General features: G+C 42.2%; 1 protein-coding gene across 6 annotated transcripts in view; it reads right to left on the reverse strand.

Moving 5' to 3' along the window:
• Positions 1-18,550, reverse strand: part of Aplf (aprataxin and PNKP like factor) — a 59,088-nt gene extending 40,538 nt beyond the window's left edge. For 3 of the 6 annotated variants that reach the window (XR_009591871.1, XR_009591870.1, XM_060383703.1), the window contains exons 1-3: positions 18,211-18,550; positions 14,110-14,181; positions 1,259-1,431 (exon numbers count right to left, since the gene is read on the reverse strand). Coding sequence is in view for 4 of the 6 variants with exons in the window: in XM_060383703.1 (XP_060239686.1) it covers positions 1,259-1,431; positions 14,110-14,181; positions 18,211-18,306 (341 nt within the window). In the remaining 2 variants the exon portion in view is untranslated. Of the gene's footprint in view, positions 1-1,258; positions 1,432-3,854; positions 3,947-14,105; positions 14,182-18,210 lie in introns of those variants that run through there. The other 3 variants (XM_060383701.1, XM_060383700.1, XM_060383702.1) reach the window with 3 other exon arrangements.
• Positions 18,551-18,810: the final 260 nt, after the last annotated feature.

Consider the following 18,810-nt stretch of genomic DNA (forward strand, 5'->3'; position numbering starts at 1 on the left):
GTCACTGTTATGAAGATTTCAACGTTCAAATATAAGAAGCTTATGCCATACTTAACAGTGACTACTCCTAGGACTTAGGTTTGGTGGAGTTTCTTCTACATCCCTTCCCCCTCTACATTCTATATAAAACACCTAGATGATGAAGACCTTCACTGCTAAAATCTTCCTTTAAAACCCATGTAGCAACCCTCAGATAACACCAGAAAACATGGCATTCCTCTTATCCTGTATCTAGAATATCAACTAACACTAACACAGAGCATGTGAACTGGCAGGATGGGTAACCCGCAGACAAATAATAATCCTGTCTGAAGGGTTACAGGAATTAGCCCTAGGAGTTGTTAGTTTCCAGTCAGGAAAAAAAAAAAAAAAAAAAGACAAAGACAAAGAAAAAGCCCAAGCCTGATAATGCAGATGCTGCCTAAAGCCCTGCACAGCACACGGCCTTCCTACCACTGCCCATGTACTTCCTCTCCACATCTACATAAGCCCTTCCATGTATCAGGTCCCCAAGATGGTCTTCTGGGGAGAAGAAAGCTCCCTCCACTTTTTAGGGTACTGGCTGTGGAGTACACTTTTCTACCAAGTCCATGTATTGGCTTTTCAGTGTCAAGCAGACGAACACAGATCTGACAACAGTCTTAAGGTTATGATGTGATAAGACAATGCAAAACAGAGGTAGTTCCAAAATACATGAGAACATTAGTGACATCAAGAAATGTGTGTTTCACATATATTTATATTATATATATATATCATAAATAATGAATATTTCCAATAATTTCTTCAGGTCTAGTATTTGAACTCTGTCACATAAAGCCTCATAAACAAAGCCCAATAATTGCCTAACATCTGGCTCAGCCACTAATTTGTGCTCTTAACTTGATTTAGTACAGTTATTCTGCTACCTAATTTCTTCTCCTACTTTGTACTTTATGGTGTTGTTATAAGAAAATTCAGCCATATGAGTCAGAATTACTACCTTAAAAAATTAAGAAAGCTAAAAATTCAAGGGAACACAGTTAATTTTTGTGTTTGGTGAAAACATTAGGAGTACAAAGGTAAAAGACAGCACACATTGGTGCACTCACCACGAAGCATAAGTTTCCAAAGCCAAACGTTTTCCAGAAATACAAATTATTTGAGTACTGCAGTCAAATAAGATTCAAACCTAGAATGACTTTCACTGAAGCACCTGAAGGCGGAGGCATCAGATACAAATACCATTACTCACTCTCATTTCGCCAGGCAGTCTTACCTTAAAGTACACTCCATTTCCACTTCAGCCTGCGCAGAGAAGACACGGAAAGCGTACTTGTTGAGTAACAAGGAAAAGCTATCCCCAGGATGCAACCAGCACCACGCGTGAGTCTCCATCGGCGAGAGCTGGCTCTCCTCAGAGGACTGATGGAAACACGGATTTGTGTGGATCTAATCAATAAAAGAATACAGCGATGCAGCAGGAGTGTGGAAAAAATGAGGACTGAATATGAGATGATCGACAATCTTGGTATCAAAACAATTAAGTATAAAATGACACTTTTTTTTTTTTTTTTTAAGCAAGCCTGGCACCTAGTACCATAATCATTTACACATGAAAGGGGGATCTACCTCCTGTTTCTGAAGGAATCCAATATAACAAGCAAAATTATCAATTAGTTAAATGAACTACTCAATGGGTAAGAAAAAGTGAATAATTCTCAATAGGGAAGGGTCCCCACTGTTTGTCCAAAACACACTTGTCCCTGGCAGCAGCACCTTTTAATAATTTCTGACACAATTCAGAGTAAAAAACCATGAGGCAGATGATGATCAAACCTCTCAAGTATTAATTACTGCTTTCTTTTTAGTTGTCTTGGAAAAACTTTACTTTTTTTGTAAACTTTATTTATTCTTTTAAATTTTTATTAATTACACTTTGTTCACTTTGTATCCCCCTGTAGCTCCCTCCCTCCTCCGTTCCCAATCCTTCCCTCCCCCTTCTCCACACATGCCCATCCCCAAGTCCACTGATATGGGTGATATGGGAGGTCTTCCTTTCCTTCCTTCTGATCCTAGTCTATTAAGCCTCATCAGGAGTGGCTGTATTGTCTTCCTCTGTGGCCTGGTGAGGCTGTTCCCCACTCAGAGGGAGGTGATCAAAAAACAGGCCAATCAGTTCATGTCAGAGACAGTCCCTGTTTCCATTACTATGGAACCCACTTGGACACTGAACTGCCATGGGCTACATCTGTGCAGGGGTTCTAGCTTTTCTCCATGCATGGTCCTTTGCTTACTTTTTTAAAATTGTTTTATTTACATTGATGTTCTGCCTCCATGTATATCTGGTTAAGCATGTCAGATCCCTTGGAACTGGAATTAGAGACAGTTGTGAACTGCTGTGTGGGTGCTGGGATTTGAACCTGGATCCTTTGGAAGAGTAGCAAATGTTCTTAACAGCTGAGCCATCTCTCCAGCCCCTACAATTTTACTTTTAAATAAAACTCCTTCCATGAAGATCATTTAGATTGAAATCACAATTAACACATATCAAAAACAACTATTACTGCATTAATTATTTTAGATTTTATTTTTGCATTGGTTGCCTCCAATTAGCAAAGATACTTTCTTCAAAAATAATTTTTAAGATACCTTCTAACCACACTTCAAAACTTGCAAAAACAAGCTGGTGAGAAGTCTTGGCAGATAAAGGTGCGCCAGGCTTGAGGACCTGAATTCACTCCCCAGGAGCCAAATGGAAGGGGAGAGCCGACTTCAGCAAGCTGTCCTTTGAGCCTCGTGAGTGTGCCGTGCACACGCATGCACACGCACATGCACACACGCACACACACGAAATAAAAAACCTCAAATGTAAACAGGGTAAAACTGGCTATTTCTATAAGTCAAACAGCATGTTTCACTATCCGGTTTTGAAAGAAGCCTTACTAAATGATGCAATCTACAGTAATAAAAACAAAACAATATAAAATCTATGATTTGTTTCAAAATGTTCTAATACAGAACAACTCTTCTTATGACCTCTTCCTCTATCACATCATGTTAAATTATTTTTTTCCTAGAACCATCAACAACTTCCCTAGGATACCAACTTAGTCACTCATTATTTTTTATTAGCCAGCCATCTTTATATATATATATATATATATATATATATATATATATGCGTGTATGCATGTATGCGTGTATGTGTGTATGTATGTATATATACATATGACTGCCTAAGAATGGAGAACATCATCATTTGTGCAATAATATATCCACAAAGCTTGGTTTAAAATACCAAATCATCAAGCTGTTAGCAAATCCACCCACAAGAAAAGTGGATTAATGTTCCTTGATAATCTTTTTTTAGGCTGTTTATATAGTAGAGCTCAGAAGTAAAAAATGATATCACAAGGAAGTATACTGATCCTTTAAGTTAGGCTTGAATACATATTAGTTACTAAGTTAAATATATATCAAATTACATACAATCTTAGTTTTTAAAAAGTTAAAAATTAGGCAAAACATACAAATAAAACTATAACAAAAATACTATAACTACCTCATGCTAACAAATTTGCAAATAAACCCAAATGTGAGCATTATTGTGAAGAATATACCAAACAGACTAAGATGCGTCTGTTAATAAGTAGATATGTGTGGCTTCTTCAACATCATTTCCTAATGACTTGCCGCCTCGCCCAGGGATTGGTGCATCTCTCAAGCCTCAAAGAAGTGCCTTTTTGCAGTAGATGATGATTAACACAGAGACCCACAGGGTGCAGAGAATGAGAGGCTGGGAATGTTCCGCCTTAAAGGGGACACTTACACCACACCCTCCTCCCAAGACTCAGGTAAGGCTGAAGGCGTACCTTACTTACGGCACTGAACATGGAGCTGGTGCCCAACAAGAAGTTTCGCTCTTCCTGACTGGCATTCATGGTGCTGAAACATATTTTGCATGCTACCAGAGGAGAAAAGTATCAACAATGTCACCAGCTATAAACCCTAGGGCCCACAGCAGAGATCTGCCTGAGACATAGTAGCACAGGTGTCCCAGGAGCTAACGCCTTTGGTTTTGTTTTTTAATTTAAGGCCCACTCCGGAGATGAGCCCCACACCTGACGCTGATAAAGTAGAGAAGAGGCTGAGACTAGGTAGATCATGGGCCGACGTGAAAACCTACTACTTCTGCTAAGGTACAAGTTCTCAACCTTGGGGCCGAAAGGGGGTCACATACCAGATGTTCTGCGTATCAGATATTTACATTATGATTCATAACAGTACCAAAATTACAGTTTTGAAGTATCAGTGAAATAATTTTATGGTTGGGGTGTCACCACAACATGAAGAACTGTATTAGAGGGTCCCAGCATTGGGAAGGTTGAGAACCACTGTGCTGGAGCAGCAAATTGACTTCTAATATATTGTTAGAGCTGTAGAGCAGAGCACCACTCAGCCCTCATCACAGAAGCTGCTTCTTGCAGTAGATGCCAATTAACACAGACCCACCCACAGCTGGACAGGGAGACAGGGAGTCTTTGGAGCACTCAGCCCTAAATGGGATGTCTTCACAAACCCCTCCCCTCATGTCTCTATGCAAAAGAAGAGTTGTTAAGATTCTAAGGTTCAGAGGCATCCCCACACAAAACGATCTCTGTCCCAAATCAAATCTAATCTTTTATTCAACTAAATCGCTAAAACTCCTTCAGATAAATCAACAGTTTTAACACCAAAAAAAATTTTTTTCTTAAAGAAAATATCTAATAGTTTAGAAACATGAATCAGAAATAATAAAATGGAGAAAAACTTACTCTATAGGGTTAATTCCATTCCAAAAGTTGCTGACTCTACAAGATCAGGCCTTTTCCAGAACCTCAACACTGTAAGTTGTTAAACACACTGCCAAGTTTCCAAAAACAATACCAAGAAAAAGGTTAAAAGATATTTTTCTTTCTCCTATGTCTAAAAATAATATTTCCTGAAAAATTCCTAAAAAGAAAATTATCCTAAGTAAAATTTAGAAGATAAACAGAAGTATAATTATAATTGAAAGGCTTTACTGTTTAAACTCTATTTTTCTATCTTCATTACTTTTTCAAATGTATTTATTGTGCGTGAGGGGCTGTCCATGTGCCACAGTGTGGAGGTAGCGCTCACTCTCCCACCCTGCTGTTCCCACACAGCTCTTGCACTCCTGTCTCAGCTGCTCTGTGGGAGTGCTGAGATTACCATCACATCACTGAACTATTCACTCGGGACCTGGGTCTACTCAAGACGTCAGGCTGTGTGCCATGTGCTGTTACCCGCCAAAACAATCATTTCCTTGGCCCCAAAGAAATTTCGTTCCAGTTTCTAATATATCTACTACAGTCTAGTATTCAGAAGGTACCGGTGAAATCCTACATAGTTGCCTTGTGACTGGAATAGGACTAATTTAACGACTCAGTAATGGTGAAGTATGTTTTCAAAGGAAACAATTTTAACTGAGCACTGCTAACTCCTCAGAAATGGAACTCACTGAACCCTGGAAAAACTCAGAGAGAGATTTCTCCCTTAACATACTGTACTTTTACTTGTGCACATCCAGGGCACATCTATGTATCAGTGCCCTTACCTAGCCAAAAAAAGTGAGAGAATGCCTCCGCGCTTTCCACTGTGACGAGCTAATTTAGGGAATATTCTAGCATGGGAGAGATAGCTCACTGATTAGGAGTATGGGCTGTGTTTTGCAGAGGACCCAGGTTTGATTCCCAGTAACTCCAGTCGCAGGGGATCCAAAGCCCTTTTCTGGCCTCCCTGGGCACTGCATACACATGCTACACAGACGTACATGCAGACAAAACACCACGTACAGTAAATGGACGGATGGATGGACGGATGGATGGATGGACGGATGGATGGATGGACGGACGGATGGATGGATGGATAGACTTTGTTTAACCGTTCTATGTTTTACAGTGAGATTAACAACACTGGGAAGTTTTAAATAGGCTTGAGCTCTCCACACTTTAGGAAAAAGGATAGTCTCCTAATAATGTATTTATGTAATAATGTATATAAAAAATTTATTGGCAACTAAATATCGTTGAAAGGTGTTCTTAGCATTCAGTTAAAAAAATTAAAACACATGGGATTTATTCAATTTTTTGTAATCCTACTGATCAACTCCTTCACAAACAGACATGCTAAGCTCTTAACTAGGTCACCTCACTGTTCTGCAACCAGAAATATTTCAGCTGTTATCTGAAGCAAAAGCAAAGATGCACAAACAACAGGAGGCATAACAGTAATCAAGACTGGGGGCCAGGGAGATGGCTCAGCAGTAAAGCACTCCCCTCCTGAGAAAGATAACTCACTCTTGCAGGTTGTCCTCTCATCTCCACACACATGGCCACACACACTCCCACACACACACACATATGCCACATACATACACACATGCCCACACACATATACACATCCCCACATACATACACACACAACAAATAAATGTAATATTATGTAATATATTACCACATATTATGTATATATAATGTTGTAAAAATTATATTGGTTTATTTCTCTGCACATATTACTGTCAATAGGATTTGAATATTAACAATACAATCCAGAAAGGTCTGAGTTCATTTAAAAAAAAAAATCCAATCATGAAGAACACTTAAAGGGGAACCTACGGAGGGGGCAAGATGATGGCACCGGGAGGACTCTCATTCTCAGCAGCAGCACAGCAGGATCAGCACAGTGACCAGCAATCAGAACTCACGGCCATAAAACACAAGCGATTGTGTTTCCCAGGTGAGAGGATACCCCACGGTGGGGGATTCAATCAGCTTTAACTCACCCGGCTAAACCTCGGAAGAGATCCCGGTTCCGCCAGACGCTTGGTCGCCAGCCCCAGCCCAGAGCCACAGGCCAGTGGGCTCTGGTCACTGTCCCAAAATGAACTGTGCTCACCACAACATCAGGGACTGGAATCTCTAGTCGAGAGATAACTCCATCGTGCAGGAAACGATTGGAACCGACCTTAGGTCACCCAGACATCCCCTGGAAAAGACTCGGGTTCCGCGGGCGCCCCAGGAGTCAGCCCAGAGCTAGAGCTGGGGACCCAGGCTCCGGCACAGAGCCCTGCCTGCGCGCCTGATTCACTGCCTCAGATAGAACTGTGGGCACCAGGGCACCAGAGACTGAGTTTCACTGTCAGGTGCAAACCCACAGGGAGGGGAATGGCTGGTCTGATCTCAGAGCACTCAGCCGACACCCCCACCCCGAAAAGGTCTCCTGAAAATTTTCCAGTTTAGGCAGACGCCCAGACTCCCAAAGGCCAGAAAGGCAGAGCCAAACATGTCTGTGCCTGCGGGTTCTACTCACCATCCCAGACAGAACGGCGGTCCCCAATCTGGCCCAGAAGGGGACACACACTGCCAGTCCAGATCAGAGCGTAGAGCCTCTGGACCAAAGCAGTCAGTGCCTTCAGCCAACATCCCAGACAGGGACACACAACTTCCAGCCCAGAGTGAGGCGCCCAGCCTCCTGACTAGAGAGGAGCCCTCAGGTGCCAGCCTAGAGAGGCCTGCACAGCATCCAGACCAGAGAGGCACCCCCAGGTGCCAACTCAACCTAGGCACACATTCTCCAGGCCCCGAGCAGAGCACTCAGCCCCTGGCCCAGAGACTTGCTGGGTGCTCCTCTCACCTTCCCGAACAGAACTGTGTGCCCCAGGATAACAGGCTGAGTTTCCCTGTTGGGAGAAAACCCCACAGCTAGGGAATCAGCAGGATCTTCAAGAGGGCTATAACTGGAAAACAGTGTAACAACAACAGCTCACTAAATTCAGAATGAGAAACCCAGCAGCGGGGCAACCGTCTTGAGAACTTCTACGGGTGAGAGGAGAGCCCCCCCCCAACTAACAAAGACCATAGCTCCTACTCAGGTCTATACACCTGAGGTGAGCAGTGGCAATTCCTGAGAAACACTGGCCATACAGTGCCCATACCCAAAAAGCAGAGGAGGCCTCCTTCAGTAAAAATCATCTTCCGGCCAAGGGGATTCTCCCTACCTCAGGACTCCAGGAAGCACAGAAACTAACAGCCAACACCTAAAACAGCCCAATGGGTAGAGGTCAGCGTAAAAGCCCAACCAACAAAAGACAGAGCAATATGGCATCTCCAGAACCCAGCCACCCAGGAGCGAGCAGCCTGGGACAACCCAGCATAATAGAAAACCAAGAAGATAACCTTACATCTATGTTGATGAAGAGGATAATAGAGGAAACAAATAAAATACATAAAGAATTAGAGGGAGATAAAACCAAACAGATCATGGCTATTCATAAAGAAATGGAGGAAGTTAAAGACAAGCAGATTATGGCCATCTGTGAAGAAGTACAGGAAGATCAGCCAAATCAGTTTGCGGCCTTCAGAGAAGAAATAATTAAATCACTGAAAGAAATAAAAGAAACAGAGCTGAAGGAACTAAAAGAAAAACAGGAAAATACAATCAGACAGGTGAAGGAAGTAAACAAAACAACTCAAGATCTGAAGATAGAACTGGAAAAATTAAAGAAAACACAAATGGAGGAAATAATGGAGAGGAAGAATTTAGGGAAGAAAACAGGAACTACAGAGGTAAAGTAAGCATAACCAACAGACTACAAGAGATGGAAGAAAGAATCTCAGGTGTGGAAGATACAATGGAAGAAATCGATGTATCTGTCAAAGAAAATGTTTAATCCAAAAAATTCCTGACACAGACCGTCCAAGAAATGCAAGACAATATGAAAAGAAAAAACCTAAGAATAATAGGTATAGAGGAAAAAGAAGACTCCCTTCTCCAAGGCCCAGAAAATATTTTCAACAAAATCATTGAAGAAAATTTCCCCAAGCTAAAGGAGAGGCCAATTACAATACATGAGGCCTACAGAACACCCAACAAATTTGACCAGAAAAGAAAATCCTCCCGCCACATAATAATCAAAACAGTAAGTATACAGAACAAAGAAAAAATACTAAAAGCTGCAAGGGAAAAAGGCCAAGTAACATATAATGGCAAACCCATTAGAATCACACCTGACTTTTCAACAGAGACTATGAAAGCCAGAAGGGCCTGGACGGATATCATGCAGACCCTAAGAGAACACAGATGTCAGCCCAGGCTACTATACCCAGCAAAACTCTCAGTCCTCATAGATGGAGAAAACAAGATATTCAATGACAAAAACAAATTTCAACAATACCTACAAACAAATCCAGCATTACAGAAGACACTGGAAGGGAAAATACAACCCAAGAAAGCTAGTTACATTCAAGAAAACACAGGAAATAAATAACCTCACTTCAGTAAAACAAAAAGCAACCAAGCACACAACCTGATGACCACAGCCAACATCAAAATCAAGAGATCTAACAGCCACTGGTCATTAATCTCTCTCAACATCAATGGACTCAACTCCAATAAAAAGACACAGATTAACAGAATGGATACGTAAACAAAACCATGCTCATGGCTTGGCAGGATTAACATAGTAAAAATGGCCATCTTACCAAAAGCAATCTACAGATTTAATGCAATTCCCATCAAACTGCCAACACAATTCTTTACAGACCTGGAAAGAAAAATTCTCAACTTCATATGGAATAACAAGAAACCCAGAATTGCTAAAACAATCCTCTACAATAAAAGATCTTCTGGACGTATCTCCATCCCTGATCTCAAGCTGTACTATAGAGCAACAGTTATAAAAACGGCATGGTACTGGCACAGAAACAGAATGGTGGATCAATGGAACCGAACAGAAGATCCAGAAATAAACCCACACACTTATGGACACCTGATTTTTAACAAAGATGCCAAAACCATACAATGGAAAAAAGACAGCATCTTCAACAAATGGTGCTGGTCTAACTGGATGTCTACATGTAGAAAAATAAAAATAGATCCATACTTATCATCCTGCACAAAACTGAAGTCTAAGTGGATCAAAGACCTCAACATAAAACCAGATACATTAAATCGGCTAGAAAAAAAAAAGTGGGGAATACCCTAGAACTCATTGGTACAGGAGAAAACTTCCTGAACAGAACACCAACAGCACAGGCTCTAAGAGCAACAATCAATAAATGGGACCTCATGAAACTGAAAAGCTCCTGTAAAGCAAAGGACACCATCATCAAAACAAAGCGACTGCCTACAGATTGGGGAAGAATCATCACCAACCCTTTATCTGACAGAGGACTCATATCCAGTATATATAAAGAACTAAAGAGTCTGAAAAGCAGCAAACCAAGTAATCCACTTAAAAAATGGGGAAAAGAGCTAAAGAGAGAACTCTCTGTAGAGGAATATCTAATGGCAGAGAAGCACTTAAAGAAATGCTCAACCTCATTAGCCAACAGGGAAATGCAAATCAAAACAACCCTGAGATTTCACCTTACACCCATCAGAATGGCCAAGATCGAAAACTCAAGTGACAACACATGCTGGAGAGGTTGTAGAGAAAGGGGAACCCTTCTCCACTGCTGGTGGGAATGTAAACTTGTACAACCACTCTGGAAATCAATCTGGCGCTTTCTCAGACAACTACAAATAGCGCTTCCTCAAGATCCAGCCAAAGCACTCCAAGGCATATATCCAAAAGAGGCTCAAGTACACAAAAAGGACATTTGCTCAACCATGTTTGTAGCAGCTTTATTTGTAATAGCCAGAAGCTGGAAACAGCCCAGATGTCCCTCAACTGAAGAATGGATGCAGACATTGTGGTACATCTATACAATGGAGTATTACTCAGCAATGAAAAATAAGGAAATCATGAAATTTGCAGGTAAATGGTGGGACCTGGAAAGGATCATCCTGAGTGAGTTGTCCCAGAAGCAAAAAGACACACACGGTATATACTCATTCATATAAACATACAAAATAGGATAAACCCACTAAAATCTGTACATCTAAACAAACTAAGCAAAAGAGAGGACCCTAACTAAAATGCTCAATCCCCATCCTGAAAGGCAAAGAGGAAGGACATCAGAAGAAGAAGAAAACAGGAAACAACCTAGGCACCTGCTACAGAGGGCCTCTGAAAGCCAGAAGAAGAAAACAGGAAACAACCTAGGCACCTGCTACAGAGGGCCTCTGAAAGCCAGAAGAAGGAAACAGGAAACAACCTAGGAACCTGCCACAGAGGGCCTCTGAAAGCCTCTGCCCGGCAGACTGTCAAAGCAGATGCTGAGCCTGATGGCCAACTGTCGGGCAGAGTGAATGGAATTTTATGTAAGAAGTGGAAAATAGTAAGAGCTGGAGAGGACAGGAACTCCACAAGGAGAGCAACAGAACAAGAATATTTGAACACAAGGAACTTCCCAGAGACTCATACTCCAAGGACTATTCATGGAGATAACCTAGAACCACTGCACAGATGTAGCCCATGGCAGTTCAGTGTCCAAGTGGGTTACATAGTAATGGGAAGAGGGACTGCTCTGACATAATCTGATTGGCCTGCTCTTTGATCACCTCCCTCTGGGGGGGAGCAGCCTTACCAGGCCACAGAAGATGACAATGCAGCCACTTCTGATGAGAACTGATAGACTAAGATCAGAAAGAAGGAGAGGAGGACCTCCCCTATCAGTGGACTTGGGGAGGGGCATGCATGCAGAAAGGGGGGGAGGGGGACCGGGAGGGGAAAAGGGAGGGGCTTATGGGGGGATACAAAATGAATAAAGTGTAATTAATAAAAGTTAAATAAAAAAATTTTAAAAAAAACACTTAAAGGATCTACCAACCCAAAACTAAAGTATTAGTGTATATTCCTCCTCTCATGACCATCGATTACAAAGTAATCGATCTAAATATTGCAGAACATTGAGTGTTGTCACAAATCTTTCACTTGGGACCAGATGTATTATTATCCAGCCTTGCTTTTCTGACCCAAGTAAATCTAAACAAATACCATTTTATCAGAAACAGGAATAGAAATCCCCCTTAATCTTCCCTTAAGGTACTTCAGTAACAACCAACTTCTTTATTTTGAGCCATGGTAGTTCACTAGAAGGGTATTAGCAACTGGATACTGAAAAATAAGTACATTTCCAAAAACCCATGATATACCTACTTCCAGAAATTCCACCTTACACTTCTCAGCACAGCACTGACTCAGACATTCAACTATATTAAGAGCCTGTTACACTCTAGGCATTACAGTAAACACCAGAGACACAAACACCAACTCGCCATATTCAGTGAGCTTAAGCAATCTCAGCTAAGAAAAGAAATCCAAGACCCAGAGACAAACAACACGAACACCAGGCGTGCTGACCGTGGCACTGGCACAAAGTCGAGGCATTCGGTACATCATAGGAAAATACAAAACTTTAAAATGTTATTTACTCGGGGTCGAGATGGGGTAATTTTGGTTCTACCTAAAAGTTTTCCCAGTAGTAAATTTAAAAGGCTATTATTGCAACAACAGTTTCAGCAATGTATAATAAAAGGAAATACTATGTAAAAATCTGTGCGAATTGAAGTAATGACTTATAAAATAGATGAAATACAGAAACAATGAGATCACAGGTCTAGGGCACAGCTCAGAAGTAGACACAAGCCAGGGACGGGGTGGAAATACAAAAATGGCTTACACGTCCAAAGTCAGTGGATTTAGTTCCATCGTATTCATTTCGCCACCAAATAAGCTACTCCAAAGTGAATGGGCCCTCACACACACCTCATTCTCCTATATGATGGAGTTTGCAACTAGAACAGAATAGCTACGCAGTCTCAGGGTCAGCCCTGCAAAGCACTGGTGCTCAGACGATTAATTATTTGTAAAAGGGTTAGACTTACTTTGTAACCTATATGTCTTCTAAAGCCTATAGTTTTGAGTTTTAGGTCCAGGTTAAGCTAAAGCCTCTTAGTACCTTTCCAGAGAGTAAAGACATGTGACCCTATCTGTGAGGACAGATATAAAAAAGGGGCAAGCAAGCAATGACCTTCACTCAGCAAAAGAAGGACCAGACTCTTGTCCTTGAGATAGCGTTTCTTAGCAACAAACCTAGACTTCTTCTGAGTAGCTTTTGACCTCCAGCCAAAAGTCTGTAGCCCCTAATCTTCAAGGATGAGCTAACCACCCCACCTTCAATTGCAGCTGCATCCACACTTGGCAGGACTGGCCAAGCTTGAGCTCCTAAGACTAACCAATTATCTTACTTTATAACTTCCTCATCCAATCCTAAATTGCCAAAACTCCAACTTCAAATTTCCCGCAATTTTTCTTTTAAAAACCTAAAGGCCTTTGTCTCCCGGTACCACTCTTTGCTGACCAGCGGGGGTGACCCCATTGTACAATGGTAAATAAACCTCTTGCTTTTACAACGAGTCTTGGTCTGGGGGAGTTTCTGGGAAGGGTGCGATTGAACTCCTAAGCTGTGAGACCCCAGGTCTTACAATTGAAAGTGCAGCCTGAAGAAAACACTTCCAATGAAAATCACCCACAAAACAAGACGCAGAAAATACTCAACTCTACACACAGAGCCATAGGAATGTGTTGATAAACTCCTCTAACACTGAGTGAACTTACGCACTACCACGTCTGACGCCATGAAACTGAGCATTGCATAGCCACAGGCTTCCTCTGTTGAGAGAGGGCATGCTGCACACACTACTTGGAGGCTGAGGAGAATCTCCCCGGTCCCATCCTTCTCCGTTCTCTTGAGACACGGGGCTCGCCATTTTTAGCCAGGCCAGCTGTCTAGGCAGCTGCAGGTACACTGGCTGAGCTCCCCTCCACGCTGGTTACAGACACACGGCTTCCCACCTGTGTGCTAGGGACCAGAGCTCAGGTCTTCATGTGAGAAGTACTTGCTTACCCATGTTACAGGCTTTCTGTGGGAATTATTTGGCATATCCAGTTATGAACAAAATTATAATTTACATGTAGGCAATCATCTTCCATGAATCTAGCCATCCAAATTTTGCTCTGTACTATGAGCAAAAGCAGTTTACTATTTAGATACCTTGCAAGTATGAGGAGAATGGGTTCTGACATGAATTCCCTACTTCCAGGCCTTAGAATAAACAGGCTTCTCTAGTCAGTGTTAGAAGGGCAAGAGGCAAAGACTTCAAATAAATCAACATACTCACTGGTTTAATCCGAAGCTGGCCTCCCACCACCTCAAGAATGGCATGTCTTCTAGACACTTTTTTGTCTGTTATCTACAAGGGGAAAAAATGTCAAATAAGGGGGAAAATGTCAAATACAACCAAGATAAACAAAACCCTTAGCAATGTTTATGCAATTAGTAGGCTAGACAGTAAAAATATTAGAAACTCAATAATTATATGTCAAATAACTGCCCTCATGCAACAGATAACGCCATAGTGCGGGCAGGAGGAGACCTACCAAAGTCATACAAGAGCAAAGGACTACCAAAACAGCCGGCGGTCTACACATCCCCAAACGCTCCCAGTTCCCACACAGGAGACACAGCTAGAGAGGGTTCCTACTGAGAAAATCTACAAGTAAGAAAAGTATATCCTATGTGTACTGGTCAGAAAACATCTCAGCAAAAATTTAGCTTGTCTTAAACTAAGTGCTAAATTCGAAGGGTTGTGATCAGAGGTTAAGCAGACACAGATCAAGCAACCTGAATTTCTGTTCTATGGCCATGCACGGCAGTATAAATAATAATAATAATAAGGCAGGAGGGAAGCAGTCCATACCAAACATTTACAATGAAGAAGAGATCAGCATCTATGTCTTCAATATAATTACTTCCTGTTATGAGTTAATAATGGTCAATTTACACTCAAAATTATTTACATCAAAGTTCCAAACTGCTTATATTTTAAATGCTGAAAGCAATCCTTTCCACCTCATTGTAAATGTAATAATTGGGATTAACTCTTTTATTCCTGACTATATTCTGATTATATGATTGGTTCACTTACTATCAAGGACTTGAAGTCTGGCTTTTTTTTTTTTTTTTTTTTTTTTTTTTTTGAGACAGGGCTTCTTTGTGTAGCCTTGGCTGTCCTGCACTTGCTTTGTAGACCAGGCTGGCCTTTAAAGGCGTGTACCACCACACCCAGCTGAGTCTGGCATTACGTACAGTAGGACCAGCATTATCTCCCAAAACAAACTATAGCAATGAATAGATAAAATTAAACCCATTAAGGCTGCATTGAAACTGCTACAAATCTGTACTCATTTTTTAAGATCACATAGTACTTACACATTTAATAGCATGAAATGCACAGGCCACAATTGTGTGAGGACCACAAAAAGTAATTCTTCCCCCCAAAAAATAGTTAATTTAAAAACTAATTTCTGAAGAAAAACAATCTTCAAAAGTTCATTTAAAATATGGCTATTTCAAAGAAGTAAATATCTTAACTTTAAAAAAAAGTTCAGAGGCCCCTCATTGCTCTGTGGCGAGTACCTGGGTGGGCCAGAACCAGCGCTTTACTGCTGACCTACATTCTGAGACACACACACACACACACACACAATGCTGCTGCGGCTATTATTCTTTTTACATATTTGGGCACTGCAAGCCCAGAGGATCTAAGCAACTTGGTCGTCACTCTCAGAATACAGTGTTCAAAATCCCTACTCTTACTAATGAAAACAAACGATGCATGTGAGAAAGCATCCACATGTGACTACACCTATGTGGAATCACTCAGAAGCAATCACAGAAATGCAAGCTTCTCTTCAGCTCAGTGTAAGGAGTTCCTGTTTTTATCCTGAATGTCAAGATCTCACTGTTACTTCTCCACAAATGGATTTTCTAACCATCAGAGAAATGCCGTGATAAAACCATGACATATAAAGATGGTTCCTCTAATAGTCCATCTGAGGTTTCTTTCCTTTTGTATACTATCCATAAGCAATAATGGATCTATTTTATCGCAATCTATCTTTTAAGTAAACTCAACACTACGAAGAAAAATTTTGAGTAAGACAAAAGTATAGTGGGACCTCTAGTGGACACATGGTTTATTTCATTACAAACATCAGCTCTTGACGGGGAGGAGGGGAGTTTTTTGTTGGATACATCCGTGCCTATACACCCAGCTCTTGGAAGTGAGGCAGGAAAACTGCAAGTTCAAAGGCAGCTGGGGCTCTGGAGTGAGACCCTCTCTTTAAAATCCAATTATATTTAAAATAACCTAAATCCTATTATACCAACACATCCTCCAAGAAGTCAAAGCTGGAGCAAACCCCATCAACATCGAAAGCACAACCAGGAGACAGAGATTACAAAACACTTTGGCCAACATGCTGGAGAAAGACACAAACACCAATCTCACAGTGTATGTTGGAGAAGAAAAAGCATGTGTAATGGGGAAGAAGAGAGAGAAGAATCCGGAGACGGGGCAAGAACACAGAAGATACCATTCAGGTGGGAAAAAATGCCAATCCACCTTTCCAAAAGAACGTGAACCCAAAAAGAGATGCTTTTCAAAAGGTCAAATTTCTGACCAGACAATTGGCTGAGTCTCCAGCCTCTACCATTTCTACAAACCAGTCCTCAGATGGGCTCATCTCATATTAACAGGGCTGTAAGAAACTCTAAATCCACTGCCATGCTATAGAACATGGGCCAGAATCACCCCTCTCCTAGCCAAATCCTGTTGTCTGCATTGGCAACAGGATTTCTTGCTCCTCTGAAGCAAGCTAACAGCTTCGTCTGCCATCTGACTGCTACCTGAAGAACAAGCTGACTGGGGTTTAACCTCAACGTTCAAAAGAAGACAGCGGCCTAGGAAACTCTTTCCAACCTTTGTGCAGTCTACAAAGGAAAGCAACAGATGTTACCAAAAGATTTAAATAATCATCTTGAGGAAGACAGAGTGATGGGCAACATTTGGACTTCTTCATCAATACCATGCCATGCATACGTTTCTTCACACACACAAACACACACACACACACACACACACACACACACACAACCTCCCTTTAGAGTCAACATACAAGACAGCCTCAAAGCACCACTTTTCCTACTCCCAAAATAGCCCTAAAGCGAATACTAATGGTTCCATGCAGACACTGAAACTTGGCCAGCCTGACAACACTCCTTGCTCCCTGACAACTAGCTGGCCAGGTCTGCTCCTTTAATCCAGGAGAAAACACACCTGCAGGGCAGGAACCCTGTGTGCCTCATTCATCTTTGTATGCCTATCATCAGCACAGCAAAGCAGTGTGCCAAAGTGGTACACTATAGAAGATTGGGAGGGGGGCACAGATATACTTAGGAAAATAGTTATAAATGTGGCCAATCAAAAAGATCATATGCTCACTTAAAACAGAGATTTTGTGTGATTTTTAAGATTTTATTTATTATACAGGTATATGTGTGTGTCGGGATATGCAGAGGCAAATTACAGGCAGCTGGGAACTAAACTCAGTCCTCTGTAAGACCTTACAGGCTCTTACTGGCTAACCCATCTCTCCAGACCCTTGTGTCACTCAACCGGCAGGTTCTCCAGAGTGACCTTTATAAATCATATGTCTCGCGGCAATGCTAAATGGTTGACTACCACCGAGCACAGTTGCATAGTGAAGTCTGCAAATGTTCTGGTTCCTAGCCTTCCTAAAGCGGGTAAGGAATACACAGCTTAGAGGCCATCCGTGTATGTATCACCTTTTCATGAACAGTTTATACTCCAACCTCCTCATCCGAACGAGGCTGATGAGAAGCATCCTTCAAATTAGAATGTCTCTTTAGGCTGGTTCACTACCCGGACCACTTAAGGTTTAGCTACTAATACTGCCCAAAGAACTACTATTATAACGGTAAGGCTCACCAGCCCTGTAGAAGAGACCTGGGAATGAAAGAAATTAGCGTAGGGGAGGCCAATGGGCGACCAACCTTCTCTGTAATGGGCCATACAGTACTGTACATATTGTACACTTTGTAGATCAACATACGTTAACCCTTAGAGTAACTACTAGCCCTTAAAAGATAGCGGTTTTGTTTATTTGGTCGGTTTACGTTTTACGTCTTACAATCGAACTTAGCTCAACCTGGACTTGGCCCTTCTTTGCCAGCCGGATAGGATGATAATGATGTTGCCTCATTCGGTACTTTTTAGAGGTACCAAGAATGTCTGTGAGTCGACTAACGTTTACTGAAAACGTGCTGCCCCGAACCTGTAAAACCTTGTCCGAGGCTTGGCGTTCTCTAGCCTAGCAAACTCCGGCGGCCCGCGCCCTGGAGTACTTCCCACACTTACTCCCAGGAGCGGCCCGCGGCCTATCACAGTCTGCCCCGGCCCCACGGGCACGCGAGGACCGCCGTCCAGAGGCTGCAGAAAGAAGTCTGAAGACATGGCGGTAAGAGCAGCTTCCTGCGCAAGGAGACAGCCTCGCAGCCACTTCCCGCAGACTCGCGGGGCATGTCCTGGAGGGGTGTGAGACCAGAAGCTCCTTCTCCAGTGAATGCGCCTCTCCCTTTCCGGAACCACCACTCCACGCGAGCCAGTGATTCAAGTAGGGATTCCCTCTCAGCTCAGGCACAAACTACTGCTTAACTAAACTGGAGGGCACACCCACACTCTCCCATCGTTTCCTCCCACAGGACTCTGGAACGTTGGGTCTTGTAGTCCTTGACAGCCCCCTTCCGGAGCGCAGACCTCATGGGGGAAAAACTATGAATCCCAGAAGGCAATGCGAACGTCTCTGCGCCTGTGTGGATTCGCGCTGGAGCGGGGGGGGGGGGTGGAAATGTAGTAGTCCTGACGTCATGACCTATGGAGTTGGTAGGCTTGAGTGTTTAAATAGTACTTAAATAGTACTTCCAATGACCTCCCGAAAAGAGGAAGTTCTCTTCGGAG

The sequence above is a fragment of the Meriones unguiculatus genome, chromosome 5 (assembly GCF_030254825.1).
Source record: "Meriones unguiculatus strain TT.TT164.6M chromosome 5, Bangor_MerUng_6.1, whole genome shotgun sequence".
Classification (NCBI taxonomy): Eukaryota; Metazoa; Chordata; class Mammalia; order Rodentia; family Muridae; genus Meriones; species Meriones unguiculatus.